This window comes from Cryptomeria japonica, chromosome 5 (assembly GCF_030272615.1).
Source record: "Cryptomeria japonica chromosome 5, Sugi_1.0, whole genome shotgun sequence".
NCBI lineage: Eukaryota > Viridiplantae > Streptophyta > Pinopsida > Cupressales > Cupressaceae > Cryptomeria > Cryptomeria japonica.
In genome coordinates, this window is record NC_081409.1 from 668,177,642 (window position 1) to 668,197,312 (window position 19,671).

At 33.8% G+C, this 19,671-nt stretch overlaps 1 protein-coding gene across 4 annotated transcripts in view; it reads left to right on the top strand.

The window, feature by feature from the left end:
- The first annotated feature begins 18,757 nt into the window (after positions 1-18,757).
- Positions 18,758-19,671, top strand: part of LOC131054877 (uncharacterized) — a 253,597-nt gene continuing 252,683 nt past the window's right edge. For 3 of the 4 annotated variants that reach the window (XM_057989511.2, XM_057989512.2, XM_057989513.2), the window contains exon 1: positions 18,957-19,606. In XM_057989511.2, the coding sequence (XP_057845494.2) occupies positions 19,280-19,606 (327 nt within the window). In that variant the 5' untranslated portion in view covers positions 18,957-19,279. Of the gene's footprint in view, positions 18,908-18,956; positions 19,607-19,671 lie in introns of those variants that run through there. The other variant, XM_057989514.2, reaches the window with a different exon arrangement.

Here is a 19,671-nt window from a genome sequence, read left to right on the forward strand (position 1 = left end):
TGCTAAAATATCATCTACATAGTCTTCCATAGTAATATGCATGAGGTCATAAAAGATTGTTCTCATGGCTCTTTGATATGTGGCACTTTCATTCTTCAATCTAATGAGTATGATGTTCCAACAAAACGTACCCCATGGACATCTGAATGTTGTCTTGTGTTGATCTTCAAGTGCTATCTTAATCTGATTGTGTAGTCACATAAATCTATCCACTTAATTAAATGAATATTTAGTATTTATTTGATTATTTAACCATCAATCAATAATTAATTAAATTAATATATTTAATTAATTCATCGTAACCCTCTTCTCCTATTAATTAAATAATTCACTTAACCAAATTCAGACCATTAATTAAATAAATAAATCATATTTATTTAATTAAATTTTCTCTCACATTTAAATAAATTAATATTTATTTAAATTCCCCTAAAATCCCACCTCTCACATTTAAATAAATTAACATTTATTTAAATCACCTTTATCCTCTACACACTTGTATTTTCCTACAAATGCAAGTTGCACAACTATTTTAAATAAATCATTTATTTAAATCACCTTTATCCTTCACCCACTTGCATTTTCCTACAAATACAAGTTGCATAACTATTTTAAATAAATTATTTATTTAAAATCCTATTTATCCTCACCCACTTCAAACCTTTAATGGTTTCCCTTAAAGTCTTCAAACTTAATGGCCTCCTTCTAGAGTCTTCTCAAACCTTTAATGGTTTCCCTTAAAGTCTGCAAACTTAATGGCTTCCCTTAAAGTCTTCTTAAGACTTTAATGGTTTCCCTTAAAGTCTTCAAATTTAATGGCTTCCTTCTAGAGTCTTCTCAAACCTTTAATGGTTTCCCTTAAAGTCTTCAAGCATTTAATGCTTTATCTTCCTTTTTCTCATTTAAATAAATTAATATTTATTTGAATATTTACCCAAATGCAAATTACACCATTTAATTGAAAGAAATAATTTTATTTTAATTGAAAATACCAAAATTCCTCCCACTTGCATTTTCCTACAAAATCCACTTGCATGCCTAAACCCCTTCTAGATTCTTCTAAACCCTTCCTAATTAACCTAACCCATCCCCTAAATATTGTCACATTCCTAAGCAAATTGAAGTCACTTCTCAAAGACTCCAAAGTCTTTGAAAAGCAATTAATGCTTTGTGTGTTCAATAAATTAACCTCTAAAGTCTTCCAAACCACTTATGGCTCTTACATGACCATTAATGGTTAATTCCACTTGCACCCATGGGTAAGGACTTTGACCCCTAACTTAACCCTTATGTAACCCATGTGTCTCTTCAAAGCATTTATTTCTTTGACTAGGGTGGCCATCATGTCCCCTCAAGCATTTAAAGCTCCTTATCTCTCCTCTCAAGCCTCCTCATGGTGACACTTGTCAACATGGGATTGGGTTGAAAGTCTCACATGGATTGAATATCTTTCAATCCTAACCCTTGTTAAGATTGCTCAATCTTAACCCTTCATTTCCCCATTTCTTCTATAAATAGAACCCTTCTCCTCAAGCAAAGGAGGAAGCATTAGAGTATTGTTGTTATACTGGTATTAGCATAGAGTTTTTTCCATAGCATCACTATCTACACTTGCATAGCATTTGCTTATCATATTCAACCATCTTGAATCTCCATATGGCATCCATGGCTAGTGCTAAAAGCTGAGAGCTACACTCATTTGGGACTTGGAGAGGGGAGAAACAAGGGAGAAGCATCAAAAGGCATCATGGAAGCATCTTAGGGAGGCTCTTCTCCTTTCTTTTATTTTGTTAAACTTCTTTCATGCTTTTTGAAATCTCTTTTGATATGTTTGGAATGGGTTTTAGTTCTTTGTTTTGTTTTTATGGTTGAAACTAACTTATTAACATTGAACTTTGTTGTTACCTTGTCCCCATTTCCATGACATCAGATTGTATTCAGAGAACACATCCGTAAGTGACAACATTTCATGGCGTGATGTGAGATCGGCGATCAAATCAATGTTTGGTAATGGGAAGTTAACCTTGGGACAAGCCTTGTTTATGTTTCTGAAATTGATACGTATCCTTATGTTGCCATTTGGTTTACTGACAAGTACAAGACTGGAAATCCATTAAGGATATTCGATTGGTCAAATGAAGCCAATGTTGAACAACTTTTCAAGTTCAACTTTCACTAGTAATGCCACTTGTAGATGCATCTTGCACAACTTTTGTTTCACTGGTTTGGCACCTAAAGTTACTATCAAGTGATGCATAACAAAATTGGGATCAGATTGAGGCATATATGCATATGACCATGCAAATTTTGTTTTTATTTCTATGAAGAACTTTGTCAATTTTGGTCGCTCAATTTTTGTCAATGATTGTGCAAGAAAGATGTAATGTGGTACTTCTTCTATCCAAATGTTTGTTTTGATAGTTTCTTCGATCAACATAGATGAATTTTCCTAATATGATTTCATGGGAAGACTGTCAAACCTTCCATCCTCTGGCACCTTAGAGAGGTTTTCACCATCAGATGTGTCCTTTTTTTACTTTTTGGGGGTTAGAATGCGCCGCAGTGCAGTTTTCACTAAAAGACATTTTTATTTTATTTTAATATTTTTGTGACTTGAAGGTTTGGCACCGTCTCCAAAGTATGCCACACTATTGAGTACAATGGTGTATCCTTATTTATGGTCCCCAAGAGGGAGATCATCTCTCATGTAAAGGTAATTAATGAAGCCCTCATTGTTTTGGAATGTGGCAAGTTGTGGAGGTCCTTTTTGGCCCCAGTCAATGAGTTGGGGGTGAACAAGGGGAAGGCCATCAGTATGTTCAAAGTCAGTAGGTGTGAGGGTAAAGACGCAAGAATCTTTAGGTATATCAATGAATTCATCGGGGTCATCGTCGATACTCTCCTCATTTTTCTTGATCATAAACGAATCTAAATCAACATCACTAGAAGGACACTCAACAATAAGAGTTCTCACTTTTCACGGTTTTTTCCTAGAGCCTTGAGACATAGAGGGTTCAAGATCCCAAAAGGTCTTTATCCACAGTTCCCCACTGTCTTTCTTATCTTGAGATGTATAATTTGACTATGTTTCTTGATCAACTTTAAATAGTTCTCTAGATTTTTCTTCCTCAGTGGGTTCATCAAGTTCTCTCAAAGTTTCTTCAAGCTCATATTCATTGGATGATTTGTCTTTCCCTTTCATGTGAATCTATACAATAGCATATTTCTTGTAGTTGGTGATTAGTGTAAGCATGATGAGTAATTTGCAATGTTGATGTGGAATCAAGACAACATAATCTCAATGGTTCAAAACCAAGTCCTTTTGTCCTTTATTTATTTGGCACTAACTCTAGTTGTAATGGTTCCATAATACCTTTCTTTTGTAGGCCAATAGGACCTTTTCCATCATATCCCATCTTTTGTAGAAACTTGAAGCCTTTTCCATGATTTTCAACTGGTATTGTGATGTGGTTTTTATTAGATTGTTCTTCTGGTTCTTTGTAAAGCATCTTGTAGATATTGTCTTCTTCCATTTCACCCCATTTCTTGAAGGTGGTGGGATACCATTTTATAACAATTGTTGATATTTGCTTTGAAGGATGTGGTCTACCATAATTATTGGGAGAGTCCATTAATTGTGTTAGGTACATAGTTTGATTTAGATTTTATTCTCCCATGCCTTTGACCTTGGATTTACCTTTAAGCTCTAATTTATTTGAAGTGGGAGCTTCCAAAGATGGTGGATCAATGCATACTGAAGACAAAATAACTTCTTGATTTATTAGGACTATTGTTTCAGGTCTTGGTTGAAGATTGCTCCAATATATATATGGATTTGTATCACCATTCATTGTAACTTTAGTTCCATTGTGTGGGAACTTGATGCATTGGTGGTAAGTCAAAGGCACCGCTTTCAATGAATGTATCCATGGTCTTACCAAAAGTATATTGTATGTGAGATCAAGATCAAGGTCTTGGCAAACCACATCCTTTGTTACTATCCCATTCTTAGAGGTAGAGTAATTGTTCCTTTTGATGAACATTCTTCATTGTCATATGCCTTTATAGTGATCTTCTTTCTAGAACCTAAATTGTTTTTAGAGTATCCCAATTGTATGATAGCTTTCAATGTGAAAATATTGATGCATGCTACTACATCTATCAAGATTCATTTTATGTGGTGTTTATGGAAGAAAGCTTAAATGTGAAGTGGTGCATTGTGTGGTTGTTGTGGAGATGCATTATTTTCTTCAGTGAATGTAAGGCAATGGGGGGTAGAAAAGTGTCCCACCATAACTTGAAACTAGTCCACATTTAGATCGGTAGAAACAAATGTCTCTCGCAATATCTTGTCCAAAGTAGTTTTGTGTGAGGGTGAGGTGTGTAAGAGCTCAAGGATTGAAATGAGTGTGGGTGTCTTTACCAACTGATCTACAAGGTCATATTCACTCTTGGTAGATGATAAAGTTGTTGTTTTGGATGGAACACCTTGTAGAGTAACTTTACCCCTCGGAGTAGTGAAATTGCATTCGGGGGCTTTGCCTTTTATGGTTATAGTAAACATATAGTTGTCCAATTCTAAGATATGGTTGACGATGTAATTGTAGGACATAGTAGTTTAATTACTATTATTGTCTATCTTAGGGCCCTTTCCCTTATCATATTTTGGGAATGTTTCTTTGAACATCACATGATCTTCATTGGAAGTATGACCATAAACTTCTATTACACCATTGTCAATAAGATCTTGAATGACATTCTTCAGTTTGTGACAATCACGAGTCTTATGGCCCTTTCTCTTGTGATATATACAATTTTTTTTGTCATTCCACCATGTAGGCTTTACTCTTGGTTCAAATGGTTGATTATGTGGTAACGTAATGATCTTATTAGCAACCAACTTCTTCAATCTAGTCTCAATTGGTTCTCCAAATGTCATGTACTTTCTTGGAGGTCTTGGTGCTCTTTGTGTGTTTACTTGATTGTTGAAGGAACTTGCACCGGGGAAAGTTAGCTTTGTTTTAACCATATTAGCATCCACAAACCCATCACTGATGATATTCTTGTTCTTGTTCCAAAATCGGGGTTTGTCTTTCCCATTGAAATCATCTTTGTTCGTTTTGAATATCTTGATGGTTTCTTGCTCAAGGAGGACCTTATCAATTGATGGACCTTTTTCAATAGCTTCCTTGAAAGTACACAATCATGCCATTCAAAGTTCATATCCAATTTAGTTGTTTACTTTTTGAGTAAACATTTCAACCATTTGCTTTTGTGGAATTTGACAAGGACAATGACTAGCAAAACTTCTCCATTGCTTTAAAAATGATGGAAAACACTCTCTATTTTTTTGCTTTGTGATGCATAAAGTGGTCAGTGATACTTTAGTTTCAATTTTGCATGGGAAAGGTTGTATAAAAGCCTCTTCCAATTCACCCCATGACTTGATCCCAGGCAGAAGTTGTGAAAATAATTCCATAGATTGTCCACCCGAGCTTTGTGGAAATAATCTCACCAAATAGGAATCTTCTTTTGCCACCTCTATACAAGCTGTAAAAAATTATCTAATGTGTTCTTGGGATCTCCTTTTCCTTTATACTTCTCAAACTTAGGCATCAAAAATTGTAGTGGAAAAGGAGGAATTGATATGGTTCTATCAAATGGATATTTACATATGTCATTAATTGTGTAATCCTTTTTTGGTGTTTGCATACTTATGATTTGTTGTTGCAATTCCTTAATCTATTATTGCAAATCATTGTTAGGAGGTGCTTTGTCTCTTTGAGGTATTCCCATGCCTAAGTCGTCGGTTGGAGGAGGAGAAATATAATGAATGTAAGGGTGATATTAATCATATATATGCTTTGCTGGAGGAGGAATGTATTTTCTATTGTATGAGCCACTGGGTATGGTATTATGATGAGGAGCGCTAGGCCTAGGATGATTGTATGTGTCATGAGAATGAGTATAATTAGTATTGCAAGCTTGATCTTAAGTATTTCCACCAAATCTAACACATGGTCTTCTATTATAGGTATTGTCATGATCTTGGATGTTCTCTTGTTGTTGAGCATATGAATTGATGTTCTCGGGTTTTTGAAACAAGGATGAAGGTGACTCAGGCATAGCAGGCTCACGTCTATGTCCACCATCATTTCCACTAGTTTGATTAGGATCTTCTTAAAAAATTTGTGTCACATCAAAGTCATGAGGTAGTCTAGCACCACTTTGGATTAACAATTGTAAAACATATTGATGGTTTCTTGTCATGATTTATTCAACAAATCTATTAAATCTCACATCGGATATAGTGTCTTGAATGTCTATTGTAGTAATGGACTCATTGTCAACCTCTTGTGGATTGTTGCAATTCTCAAAGGTTGTGGGTTATAAAATTTATCTCCATCAAACTCATATGTTTCCATGTTGAGAGATCTTAGAGATTCTTTGGATTCTCTTCATGCTCTTCGAATCCTTTGTGATTAGGTTTCAACCATGAAATAACGTTGGCTAAAATGGAGGATAGAGAAAATTTGAAGACTATGGAAGACCAAGAGGATTCTCAAATGGAAAATCATTCTAAGGTTGTATTGCAATATCCACAAATGTTGTTCCAAGATAAATGTGATAATATAAAGCAAGGTGTGACTACCTAGGAGATGATAGACTCTTGATGAGGTAATTTCACCTTAACTAAAGATGGCCAAATGGTACCCAAGATGATAAATTTGATGTGGGAACTGCCTAGAGATGTAATGTAAAATGTTTGCAAGGTAAGATGAGGACTACTAAAGAACCTTTTGACTCTAGTTGAAAATTTGTGAATTGGGGATTGCAAATGATGTCTGAAAATGTATGGAAAGGCCGTGAAAAGATGATGGTTGACTAAAAGGGATCTTATGAAATTAGCCTTAGAATATCTTATGATTTCAAAACATGGGCACAATATAAATGCACAGATGCATCAAAATCTCTCTTATATGTAGTTTTAAAATCCAGACACATAGTTTCACTTGTTGCAATACAATTCTTAGTTCTACTTAGATACGCGATTTAAAGTTGCAGATAAACACCAAGAATTGATACAAACATGACAAGATCATTCGTAGATGTTATTTCACTGTTGATAATGTTTTCTTAGTTTTGTCTAAATGCAGGCCAAAAAGTAACACAAATGCCACATGCTATGTCAGATATATGCTAGAAGTGAACATAGATGAATCTAGATAGATTGTATACTTTCTAGAAGTGAATACAAACATGTTTGTGACAAATTTTTAATTTTTGTCCAATTTTTTAAAATTGTTGATAAGTGACCAGATCTCAATGTTGATGTTTTTGTGGCAAGAAAACACAACAAACAAGAAGACACAATGTTTGAAGGTGTTTTTGTCAAAATTTGAGTGCAACATGTATGTTCAATAGGCCAAAACAACCCGATTTCTATGATTTTGAACACAATTGAAAACACTTTAAACACTTCTTAGCCTAAGGTCAATGTCTCATGGTGGTAACCTCAGCCCACAACTTGGAATCTCCATCAACTCAAATGTAGGGACACCTTAATGGGTGCATGCACTATTTTGGCTTTGCATGAAATGATAGATAGGGGCCTCTAGGATAGGAATAATGACCCAATCATCCTCTCCCAGGAAAGCTACAAGTAGCTTTTGCTAAGCCGAGGATTTTTGTCTCATCTCACGAGAGCCTTATGGTGAGTATCTTGGGGGGAAAACCAACCACCCCCTTGCATTGAAGCTATTGTGATGTTCAGACAAAATAGGGTGGGCCACTAATCTATGGTGTCTAGTAATGTTTCGGGGTATACCGGTGGCTATACATGCAACAATTTGCTTAATTAAGAGGCCTTCTAGCCCTTTCGGGTTTTACGCATCACAAGGATATTGGAGAAAACATCCGTTGGTATAACACATATACACCAGGTGATAAGTGACTTTCATTAAAAACCACAACCATTTATATAATAAAGAAAAATAAAGTACCACTTGGTTCATTCTCTCTCACAAGACGAGAGGTAGACCCTCTAAAAGACGATAACAATTTCTCTTACACCCAAGATCCAATGGAAGGTGAGGGGAGATGATAATTTTGTTATCACCTTAAGGTTCTAATCTAAACACAAAGCATGCTAAAAGCACAAGACACTTCAAGAAAAGTTCATTTACCCTCAACAAACAAACAAAATGATCAATGAAATCGATGTGTGTCTAATTAAACTAGGAAAGAAAGGACAAACACACATCTAAATTAACCCTGTAAGCAAATGATTAGTAGGTTCAATGATTACTCCAACTTGCAAGCAAACTTGTTAGGTTAATTTAATAAATCTCAAAACGAAGTGTGTAAAGGGGCCTTCGACAGGACGATAGAAATAGCTACACCACTTTGTTAGGCCACAAGGGTCAGGACAAAAATAAAATAAAATATGAAATTTAACCTTAAATAAAAGACAAAAAGGAAATACAAAAAACACATACACAGAAAGATCCTGACTGAGACCTGTAAAAAACCCGAAACCTTGAAAATCATAGAGAACATATATGCAGCAATACTGATCATATACATGACATAAAATATCACATATGTGGCATAAAAGAACATATCTGTGACTCTATGAAGCACATACACAAAAAGAAAAAAACATAATTGCGCTAAGAAAACTAAATCAGAAACTGGCCGATCTTGCAAACACAAATGCACCAAAAAGTTACCAATATATGCTATAAAGATACTTAGATGCATTGATAATGAACCCAAACACATCGACGATAAACACAAATGTGCCAACAATAACCACAAATGTGATTCTGGAAATCCTGCAAAACATAAAATCAGGCAAAAATATAGATGCGACAAAATGATGGGCAAACATGATTTTGGCTTGGAATTCTCACTGATCCAATCTGTAACTTGACAAAAAAACTAAAAAAATATAAAATGATGTCAGGAATAAGGGACGAAGATCCCACTGGGCGTGTTAAAACGTATACATTAAACTTTGGAAGATCAAAACTATTGTAAAACCATTAAAGATTCAACCACATAAAAACCCTAGTTCTACAATGAAATCTACCATACACCAATGAAGAACCTAAAACATGCAAAACATGAAAGATTATACCATTTAAATGTTTGGTAGGGTTTGATCTCCATGGTTTCCTATCTTCATTGATCTAGCTTGATATAGTTGCTCTCAAATTTTGTATTGTGCACAAGAGCAAAACAAAGAATGGATTATGGTTGTGTAGATGCTTGAGTGATTGATTAGATGCATTAGTTAGGGTTTTGAAAGGATAAAAGATCCTCCTATATAGAGAGTTCACCTTAGAAATGGAGGGCTAGGATTAAGAGGTGAAAGGATAAATGGTCAGCTAGGAATAAAGGGTAGGTGGAGAAAATGAAAAAATATTAAGAAGGTGGTTAAAGGAAATTAAAGAGATGAATGACGAGTGTCATAGAAAGAAAAAGCTAATGAAATAACTAAATAAATAAATATTTATTGAATTAATAGAAGAAGTGGGACCCATTAAATAAATACAATATTTATTTAATTTAGGGAAAGGATAATTTAAATAAATAAAAATATTTATTTAAATAGGGAAAGGCTAGAAAAGACTTAGTGAATTAATTAAATAATTAAATATCTATTTAATTAATAGAATGCTTAGGATGAAACAATTAAATAATAAATCATTTATTCAATTAGGCTAGGATAATATTAGGTGTCTACACCACCATCTATGGAACTTGAAGTCTCTTTGGTTATTAAGTAAACAATAGTATACACAACATTTGCCCAAAATTATAATGTAATATTTCATGCAATCTCACTCCTTGCACACTCCATGATTGTTCTACCCATCCTTTCAGAATTACAATTTTTTATGGTGTTCCTAGAACCATCTTCTATCTATGAATCCCATGGTATGAACAATAGTTATCAAATTATTTGCTACAATATTCACCTCCATTATTTTATTTGAGACTTTAACTTGTATTTTGTGTCATTTTCAAACTTAATTTCTTTTTCCAATAAGTATCAAATGCATCATATTTTTTGGAAATGAAATAAACCAAGTTTTTCTAGTTACATCATCAATTAAAGTAACATAATAATACGAGCCATGAAGAGATGATAGCTGATCCATTCCCCATACGTTTGAATGCTCAAGCCTTAAATTTTCACTCTTTTTTTGCTTCTCAACTCTAAGAAATCCGAATCTCGTCTTTTTTTCATAAACATGATATTCATAGAAATCCAAGTTAACCTACTTCAATCTTAGCAATAACTTCTTTGAATGGAAAATCCTCATCCCCTTCTCACTTATCTACCCAAGCTTAATGTGCCACAATGTTGTATCTATTCTCATGGAAGTTAATGAAGTAGAAAAGTTAGAATTACCAATACATAAATATAGTGTATCTACCCTTTCTCCTTTTTCTATTATTAATGATCCTTTAGTGACCTTGCATGAATTGTATGTAAATGTAACTATGCAACCTTCACTTCCAAGTTGTCTTGTTTAAATTAGATTTCTTCTCAAATTAGGGACATGTCTCACCTCTTTCAATAGCCATTGGATCCATTTGGAAATTTTATTTGTATCTTACCATTTCCCACAATTTTACATGGTTCATCATCACCCAAATAAAGTTGTCTAAAATCACCTTGAACATAGTATATAAAATATTTCCTATAGGTTGGGGCATGAAACAAAGCCCCTAACTCTAACAACCAAGAATCAATAATATTATTTAAAGAAAGAACTAAAAAATCGTTCAACACATCGCTTGCTACATTTGTTTCCTTATTATTTTCTGGTTGTTTATCTCCTTATTTTGTTTTTTGAGACCAACAATCTTTCTTTAGGTGTCCTTTCTTCCCACAATGCCAACACTCGAGCCTTGACTTTTATGAGGCATTGGTGTCTATTTTGAAACTATTAGTACAACGGTCCATGTTCTTTAGTAACAATTATTTGGTGATTCATACTTATAATTCAAACAAGTCAATAATGAGTTCCTTACTAAGTTGATAAGGTTGTACCCTATAAACATATGGTACACAATTTTAAATAGTATTTTTTGATATACCTCTTATGAAATTTTCTCACATCAATAACAAACTTGTTGATGCAATGATCACTATTAAATCTCTTCTATATGTAATCAATGAAGCTCATGGGTATCACTTTATAGTAGAATAATTCCTCATAACTCCTTATGATCTCTCAAACTCTAACATGATATGCTACATAGTTGGTTCTACCACTCCTTGGCATTGTGACATTTATGCCTATCTCCAAAACCAACCTTCCCCTAAGCATGTCATCCACCAAACATAAGTCCATTATTGAATGCACCTCAATTACACCCTCTTTGATGACATGATCTATAGTAAGAGATACTGTGGCATTGTTTTTAGATGTCTCAACTCATATGAGACAAACCTAGTTTTTCAAGAAATTTGTAATGGCATTTGTGGTGCTCATACAAGTGACATGATAATGCCCAATAAATTTATGCTATAGGATATTATTTGCCTAACATGGAATCAAATTCTTTTCAATATGTGAAAAATTTCCTTTCTTGTCAATAACATGGAGACCTTATTCATGTACCTTCATGAGTTTTCTATCTTATTACCACTTCATGGCCCTTCTCTACATGGGGCCCCAATCTCATTGACAAGATTAATCCCACCTCCTCTAATGAATAAAAAATTACTTTACCACTAGTACCATATATTTCACCAAGTGGGTCAAAGTAGTTCCACTCACTTTTACTACCTAGACCCAAATTTATCCTAAACCATCTCATTTATCAATTTGACATTCTATCCATCATCATAATAGATAATAGAAAAAAATTCAAAAATCAAGAAGTGAAATATCTATGTGTGAAATTCCATATCAAGCACAAGTGGTCAACCCCATATTACCCACAAGGTAGCAACCAAGACGAGGTATCTAACCAAACCATCATAAAAATATTTAACAAAATCATCAATGATGCTAGCCATGATTGAAACCTTTAGTTCAATCCTTTCTTTTGGGCTTACCACACTAATATTCACATGCCCATAGGTTGAATCCATATTTCCCTATTTATGGTGTTGAGATAATCTTTCCAGTAGAGGTTGAGCTACCTTCCTTGCATGACTCTTTACACAATCTCATCTCAAAGGATGATTATTGATTGACATAGTTACATGAGCTAGAACTCCTTAAAGATAACCATTTTACTACTCTCAATCACATAGGATGCATCATGGCTATAAAAACCACACTAAAGAGAATAAAAATAATACCACTTAGGACAAAGAGAAGAAAGGGAAATTTTAGCCAAACTAGTTAGGTCCCTATGCAATCATTGCTAAGTTCAAATATGGAGCATACAAGATAGATACTCTTGAAGACCATGTACTAGATGATCATTTTCCATCTCAAGTAGTTTTATTCTTAATCCATTAGCACCAATATTGTTAAACATTAAAAATACAAAAAAAAACAAAAATTAAAAAATTCTAAAAAAACAAAATATACAAAAAATAGAGAAATCATAAAAAAGAAAAAAAAATCATCCAATGGTGAACCTTGCTTGTGGCACCTTTGACAAGTACCACTATGAGAACCTAGCAAACATGTGTCATGTATAGTAGGCAACAACTCTAGTCTATGAGCATGCATCATTCTATATTCTTAGTTGTCACATTCTATCATTTGATTATCCATATAATCTTTGATCATTTAATCGAGTTCGCTACCCATAATTTTTTCCCTCCTTCCATCATTCATCCCATCTCCATCCACTATCCCCTTAACATACATTACCTATTCACGTCATCTTCTTTTGTTAGATTATTGAAACAACCAACACTCATCTCATTTTAATCTCTACCCCAAATGTTCATGTATTTACCTCCCTTCATATTTTCCATTTCATTTTTATCCTTATTTCATCCACACCCTTGCCTTGATTTTATGCTCAAATAGGGGCATATAATTGTTTAAATTTGCAAGGGAATGGTTAACATATATATCCCCACTATGTCATGACCTTTACACTTCTATTTATCATCACACTCCATGCAACCTATATTCGTCCTTGTTCAAAATCCTTCCCATCACACCTATCATCTCATACCCATTGGATCTAATATTTCATTAGATACCACCTCATGTTTTATGTATGTTTTTGCTTATTTATACTCATATGTTTATACATTTATGTTTATGATTATGTATGTATGTGGCTCTTGGATCACTATGTTGTTAGCAACTTTCTTGTTTGTGTGCCAATCCATATTCACATGATGCATCATAATCATGATTCATTATATAATGGTGTACAATGCTAGTACTACAAAAAATAATAGGTTTCTCTTTGCATGCAAAGTTACTAAATGATGACATTTATCCTTCATCCATTTTTACTAGTTATCATCGTTTATCCACCCTCTTTCCATAAAATCATGTCATTATAGCTGCATTACACCCTTGTGAGATATCATAAGTACACCATGCAATTTAGAATCCTATTATCCAAATCATCTAAGCAACACCAATAAATATAACCAATCCTCATCAATCATCATATATATATCCCTAACTTGTACATTATCCCAATATAGTTTCTCCCAAGTAATCTCTTATCATCATGACACATTTTCTTATAATCCTTTGTCTTTTCAAGAGACCTCTTGGGATCCATTTCTCCTAATAGATTTCTTGAGAGGGCATCAATTACATCATTATCCTTAAGCAGTCAGGAGAAACTACCCAATGAAGCTCCATCTCATCCTAATTTTAATTCTTCTTTGACATAATGTCATTTAGTCATGATATTGTATCAAAAAGGGAAAAATTGTAAATACTTAAATATTTCCCTAGATATTTCTAATATCCCCTTATTTTAATTGACTAAATCATCACCTAGCTAAAACCCCTTTACCTTACATCCCTCACCTAATAATTATTTAATTAGTTCCTTTTCCATCTCATCTAGCTTAAATAAACAATTTGATTATTATTTACACCTATTTTCTACCTCAAACAACCTAATAATTGATATTATTATTTAAATATATATTTTCTCTCCATCAATTCCAAGAATTAAGGAGTCATAGGTACACTTGTCCCTTACATCTCTCATGGTTGCAACCACTTGCTAAATTTAGTAAATATATCCTAGTCCTTTATACTTCAACAATTTATATTTGAACTCTCCATTCTCTCCTCAATCCTTGGAAAATATGTTAGTGTAGGTTTTTATTTTTCTAGTGGGTTTTTATTTTCCCTTAGTCTGACGTTGTTCCTATTGGAAACAACAAGGAAGGAAAACTGAGAGGGGGGGGGGGGGGGGGTTGAATTAGTTTTCACTGGATTGAACAAATTAAGCACTATCTTAGATTTGATCAACTACAATATAAATAAAGATAACAACAATAACAAAAACACACATAACACCAATATTTTTGACGTGGAAAACCCGGTCAAGAGAAAAACCATGGTGGGAACCTACCCACAATGAGATTCTACTCTGCAGTAGTATGTGTAAATATTATAATGGGGAATACACATGCATTCATGCACACTGCTTAGAGCTCACTACTCAAATCACAATGACCTAGAAGGCTACAACCCTCAAGGAAGGTTCACTACCTTACAAAGATATTCAGACTACAATCCGACAAAGATGAACTGCAAAAATAACATCTGCTAATGCCCGATGACAATTCCAGTTAAGCACATATGTTTGCCCTACAACACTCTCTACTCAATACACCACATCAAAATAAAAATTCACTTGTTGTCACACGAACCACTCTTTGATAATGCAAAATCAACACCAACACCCCAATTACATGAATATTACACCCATTTATACAAATTATCAACCTTGACTACAAGGTTGGCCAAACCCTTAACACCTAATTACAAAATTACATCACACGATACATAAATTAACCACTTGACCAATACAATGTCACAGACAACATATCATGGACGTAAATCTACTCAAACATGCACCACCACCAAAAATCTCACCAAGATCAAATGCAACACGTTACACCATCAAAAACACCGCATAACATAAATAATATCACCAGACCCATAAGATCATCAAGAACATGCACATGATCAATGCAGACCATTAAAACAAATAGAACATGATTAGGAAACACCAATGACCATGTTAGAACCATCCACAATAGCTGCACCAACACCACTTATTCAAATCTTCATCAATCAACATGCTAGCACTCAAGAACACTTAACAACAACAACTTTGACAAGAAAGATAGCTTGCGGAGCATCAAATCACGAACGATGTGAAATGAAGATACATACGAACATCCCAAAGACTCTCCCAAATCCACAACACAAGATATGATCATACTAGAGCACAATGAATCAAACACCAGAACATTGGAACACTGAACATTGAAAACAAATCTTCATATCGAAATCCACAACTCGATCAAATCATCACATAGCATCATGAAATCAATACAAAATGAAGTATCCCTAGTTGATTTAGCATATCAAATAGATAAACCAACCAGATCAACTCAATGTAATCACCAGATCACCAAAACAATTCACTACAACAACAAAACACAGGAATATGAACTGACATCAATGACAACAAAATATCCTAGAAGCAAATATATCCAGCAGTTCCTACAATTTTATTAAGGTCAATTAGTTTGTTAAAGTGAGATTAATAAATTGATTGAAAATCTTGAGGTGTTGCCATCTTACATGGGAGTTACCATTACCATTTGCTATCTTTAGCTTGATTAGTGGTCACTCGCTATTGACAGGTTTTGCAACCTCCTATCTCTCCCTAGTCTATATAATCACTCTACATAACTTGTATTTTGTAGTTTAGAATCTCATTTTCATTGTATTCTTTGCATGCTATTGAGTGGAATAAATTTTATTCTTGCTCATTTTTTATTTTTAGTTTGCTTTCCTTCATTAATTTGAGTTCTTGTGTTAGTCAAATATTACTTGGCACTAGAGAAATTGCGAGTTATGGGTTGTCAATATTTTTAGGAATCTTGGAGTGTAGAGTTGCTACTTTTCTTGTATTTGATGATGACCTAGATAAATAGAAAAAAATGAGAGTAAATATTAGTTTCCGTGGGTCTTCTTAGTCCTTCCAATCTTTATTTTCTCTTTCTATTTTGGGGAGATCTCTTTATACATAAGCACCTCATCAAGTTTTTGTCAAGATTCATCTCTTTACCCTTTTAAGTTTTGCTTAAGGGGGGTTGTCAGAGTAAGTTTTTTATTTTCATATTGGATTATTAATTTTCTCCTAGTGTTAGGTTTTTCCTACACTTTTATCAAGCTTACTTATATTAATAAGGTAATATTAGCTAGGAGAGTGGCAATATTGAGGTGTCACCATCTTAAATGGGAGTTATCATTTACTATATTTAGTCCATTTGGTGACAACTCTTTATTGGTTCTAAGAGATTTCCACAATCCATCATATTCAAAGTGTAGTTTCTGGATTCGATTGTGTGTAAGATTTTTGCATCAACATTTCGGATCACACTCCATGATCCATCATCATGATGAAGAGAGTCGATCATGAAGTGTGATCCGAAACGTTGATGCAAAAATCTTACACATAATCGAATCCATAAACTACACTCTGAACTCTTTATTGCTTGGTTTTTCCATCTCATCCCTCTATTTGGTTTATATAATCTCACTACTTAGCTTGCATTTTGTGGTTTAGAATATCAGTTTCATTGTATGTTTTGTATTCTTGGGTGGATTTTAGCCAAATATTACAAAATCATTTCATTCATCCTCTACTATTGATCTTTCCACCATATTTCAACCATCCATTACCTCTCCCAAAATCTATAAATTGAGGCACATTCTTATCCATTCCCATCATCACATTTTGAGCTAAGTATATGCTATTAACATAAGTAATTTTTAAGCAAAGAGCATCCACTTTGAAACACCATTGGAGTAAATGAAGACATATTAGATTTTTTGGTACTAATTGTTTTAATTTTTTATGTTATTGCTTTGATTGAACTTTAATTTGAGCTCTATTTAAGGTTCGTAGTGGTTTGGAATAAGAATATTTCCAGTGTTACATTTATTTCTATCATTGAATTCTAAATTATTGCTTACAAGAATTATAAAACATTTTTTCATTTATTACTCCCATCGATCTAACATATTATGACATAAAAGAGCTAAAAAACCACTCTAGATGTGCTACCAAGGGATGGTGTTAAAAAAGTGACTCACAAAATTCTAATGACCACATTAAATAGAACATGAGCTAAATTTAGCATTCTCTTTTTGGAATTTGCACCTGTACATGTAAAAATTCTTTGTAGGTGTTGTCTGATTCAAATTGACAGCTGTATTGATCCATGTCAAGTCTAGTTTAGGGTTTCTAAGCTATTTTTTCCTTTATTTTTATAACTAATGTGCAGTTCTAACACCTATAATGATTCAACCACTTACATTAACCTCACCATGTTTATGACATTCATTTTCATTTGTCTTATGGTTCTCGGGCGCTAAAACAACATTTGAATGTTTGTGGGTAGGTGTAGGACAACAACAACCATCTTTTAGAACCCTAATCACTTACTGATTTCCTTTGTTAAAAATCACCTTGAAATTGTATCAAAATTGAGTAGAAAGTCTTTGAGCCATGAAATGAGGTTCTTGTCAACTATCAATACCTTTCTAGTGTACTTGGAACTTTTTAGGTGCAAAAGTGGCCTTTTTGGATAGCTCCAACAAATACATAAAAGGATAATGAAAAAATATGTTTTGAATTGCCAGGGGTTATAAAAAGGCCCATTCACCATATCATTGGGTTGAGTTGTCCTTGGAGTGACAAGGAAGTCATACCACTAATGAAGTGAAGATTGAAGGTCCAACTTTGATGAGAATGTGAGTTGTTGGAGATTGGGGTTGAGGGTACTTGAGGAGGTGAAATTCTAATGGACCAATTGATATAAAGTGGAAAACGGAGTGAAGGTAAGGTGGTATGACAAGAGATGGAAGTATAAAGTTCCAACAAGTAATAAAGGGAAGTGGAGGTGAGCGGAAAGATGTGCAAGTGGCAAGGAAACTTTGACTTCAACACTTTAAACATGTTTAAACATTTCAACCTCCAACCAGAACCCTTGGCTGCCTTTTGAAAATTTGGTAATCACAACACATTACAAGCATACTTGGGCAAATTTAACAAATTGGGACCCACATAAATTTTCTTAGATCGATTATAAGTAATGGCTCAAAAGTAGGGTTGAAGGCACAATAAAAGAGGAACTCAAGCAAAAATTGACACTAGAAAGTTGAGTACCAACAGAATATACTCCAAAAAGAAATCCTTTTAGGACATATTTTTTTTACAATAATATTTTTTAGTATTTAAAAATATGTTTTTTAAATAAATAATTGATGAAAATCAAAGTGATATAATTCAACTAATAAGAATGAAGATTTGTTTCTTGATTAATTCATCAATTCAAATCACACAAAGCATAATGAGACAAAATTTAGATAATGAATAATTCTGATGAAGTAAATCTTTTAATTATAAAAATTTAATATTTTCAATTTAAATATGTTCTTCTTCACAATTTTCTTATATAGGCTAATCTTTTATGGAAAAAACATACTCGTACTCATACAATCTAATTAAAGGAACTATTATGATTCCATACCATGATGCTCGGTGTCTCCGTCATCGAGAATCTATGTTGCGTTCGTCTTTTTACCTTAAAAGAACACTAGGGTGCCCGTATGACATGACATGGATATATTTTGGGAGTCCATCAAATATATCTGAAGCATTTAATATGTTTTCAACTGGTTTTCTGCAGGTACGCAAGTTGTTTTTTTAAAGACCACAAACAGCGTAAAACAGTAAGCAGTATAAATGGCCAGTGTACTCGCCTTTTAAAAATGTTCTTGAAACTCCAAAATACCTCAAGATTAAAAGAATCAGCATCAGAAAGCTCAAAATTCTTTTTCAAGTTTAGAAACCCTGAGAGTAAATCTAATTAAGCAGCATTTAGTTCAAAAATGCCTTTGGAACCCTAAACTTCTTCCAGATCGAAGAAATTAAGCATCATAAACTGTTTTGAAACCTAAGAATACCTACCAGTTGAAAAAATCAAGCAGCAGAAACTATTATGAAACCCTAGAGACACTGACAGACGAAAATATTTTCATCCGCAGCAGCAATCTCAGCAATGGCAATGGAAGAAAATACTTTATATCTTTACAACGCACTTTCACCTCTCTTGGACTGTGATTCGATGTACGAGAGATCTGCTTCTCCGGGGCTTTTGCTAGATGAAGCAGCCGACGCGTCCCCAATCAGCAAGAAGAAAAAAACTAGGAAATGTGTTTCTGACATAAAATACGAAGACTTTGACGTCGAGGAAGAGCTGAGATTCTTGAAAAAATCTAACGACGTATATTCAGAACCTCCGCCGGTGCAGATTTCTACAGTTTTTCGGCGAGAGATAGTCGATCCATATTGTAATATTATTTCACAGGAGTCTAGCGACGGAGAGGTAGTGACGAGAATATTTTTAGATTAGATGAAATTTAGAGTTGGAGATAAAAATAGAGTTGAGAT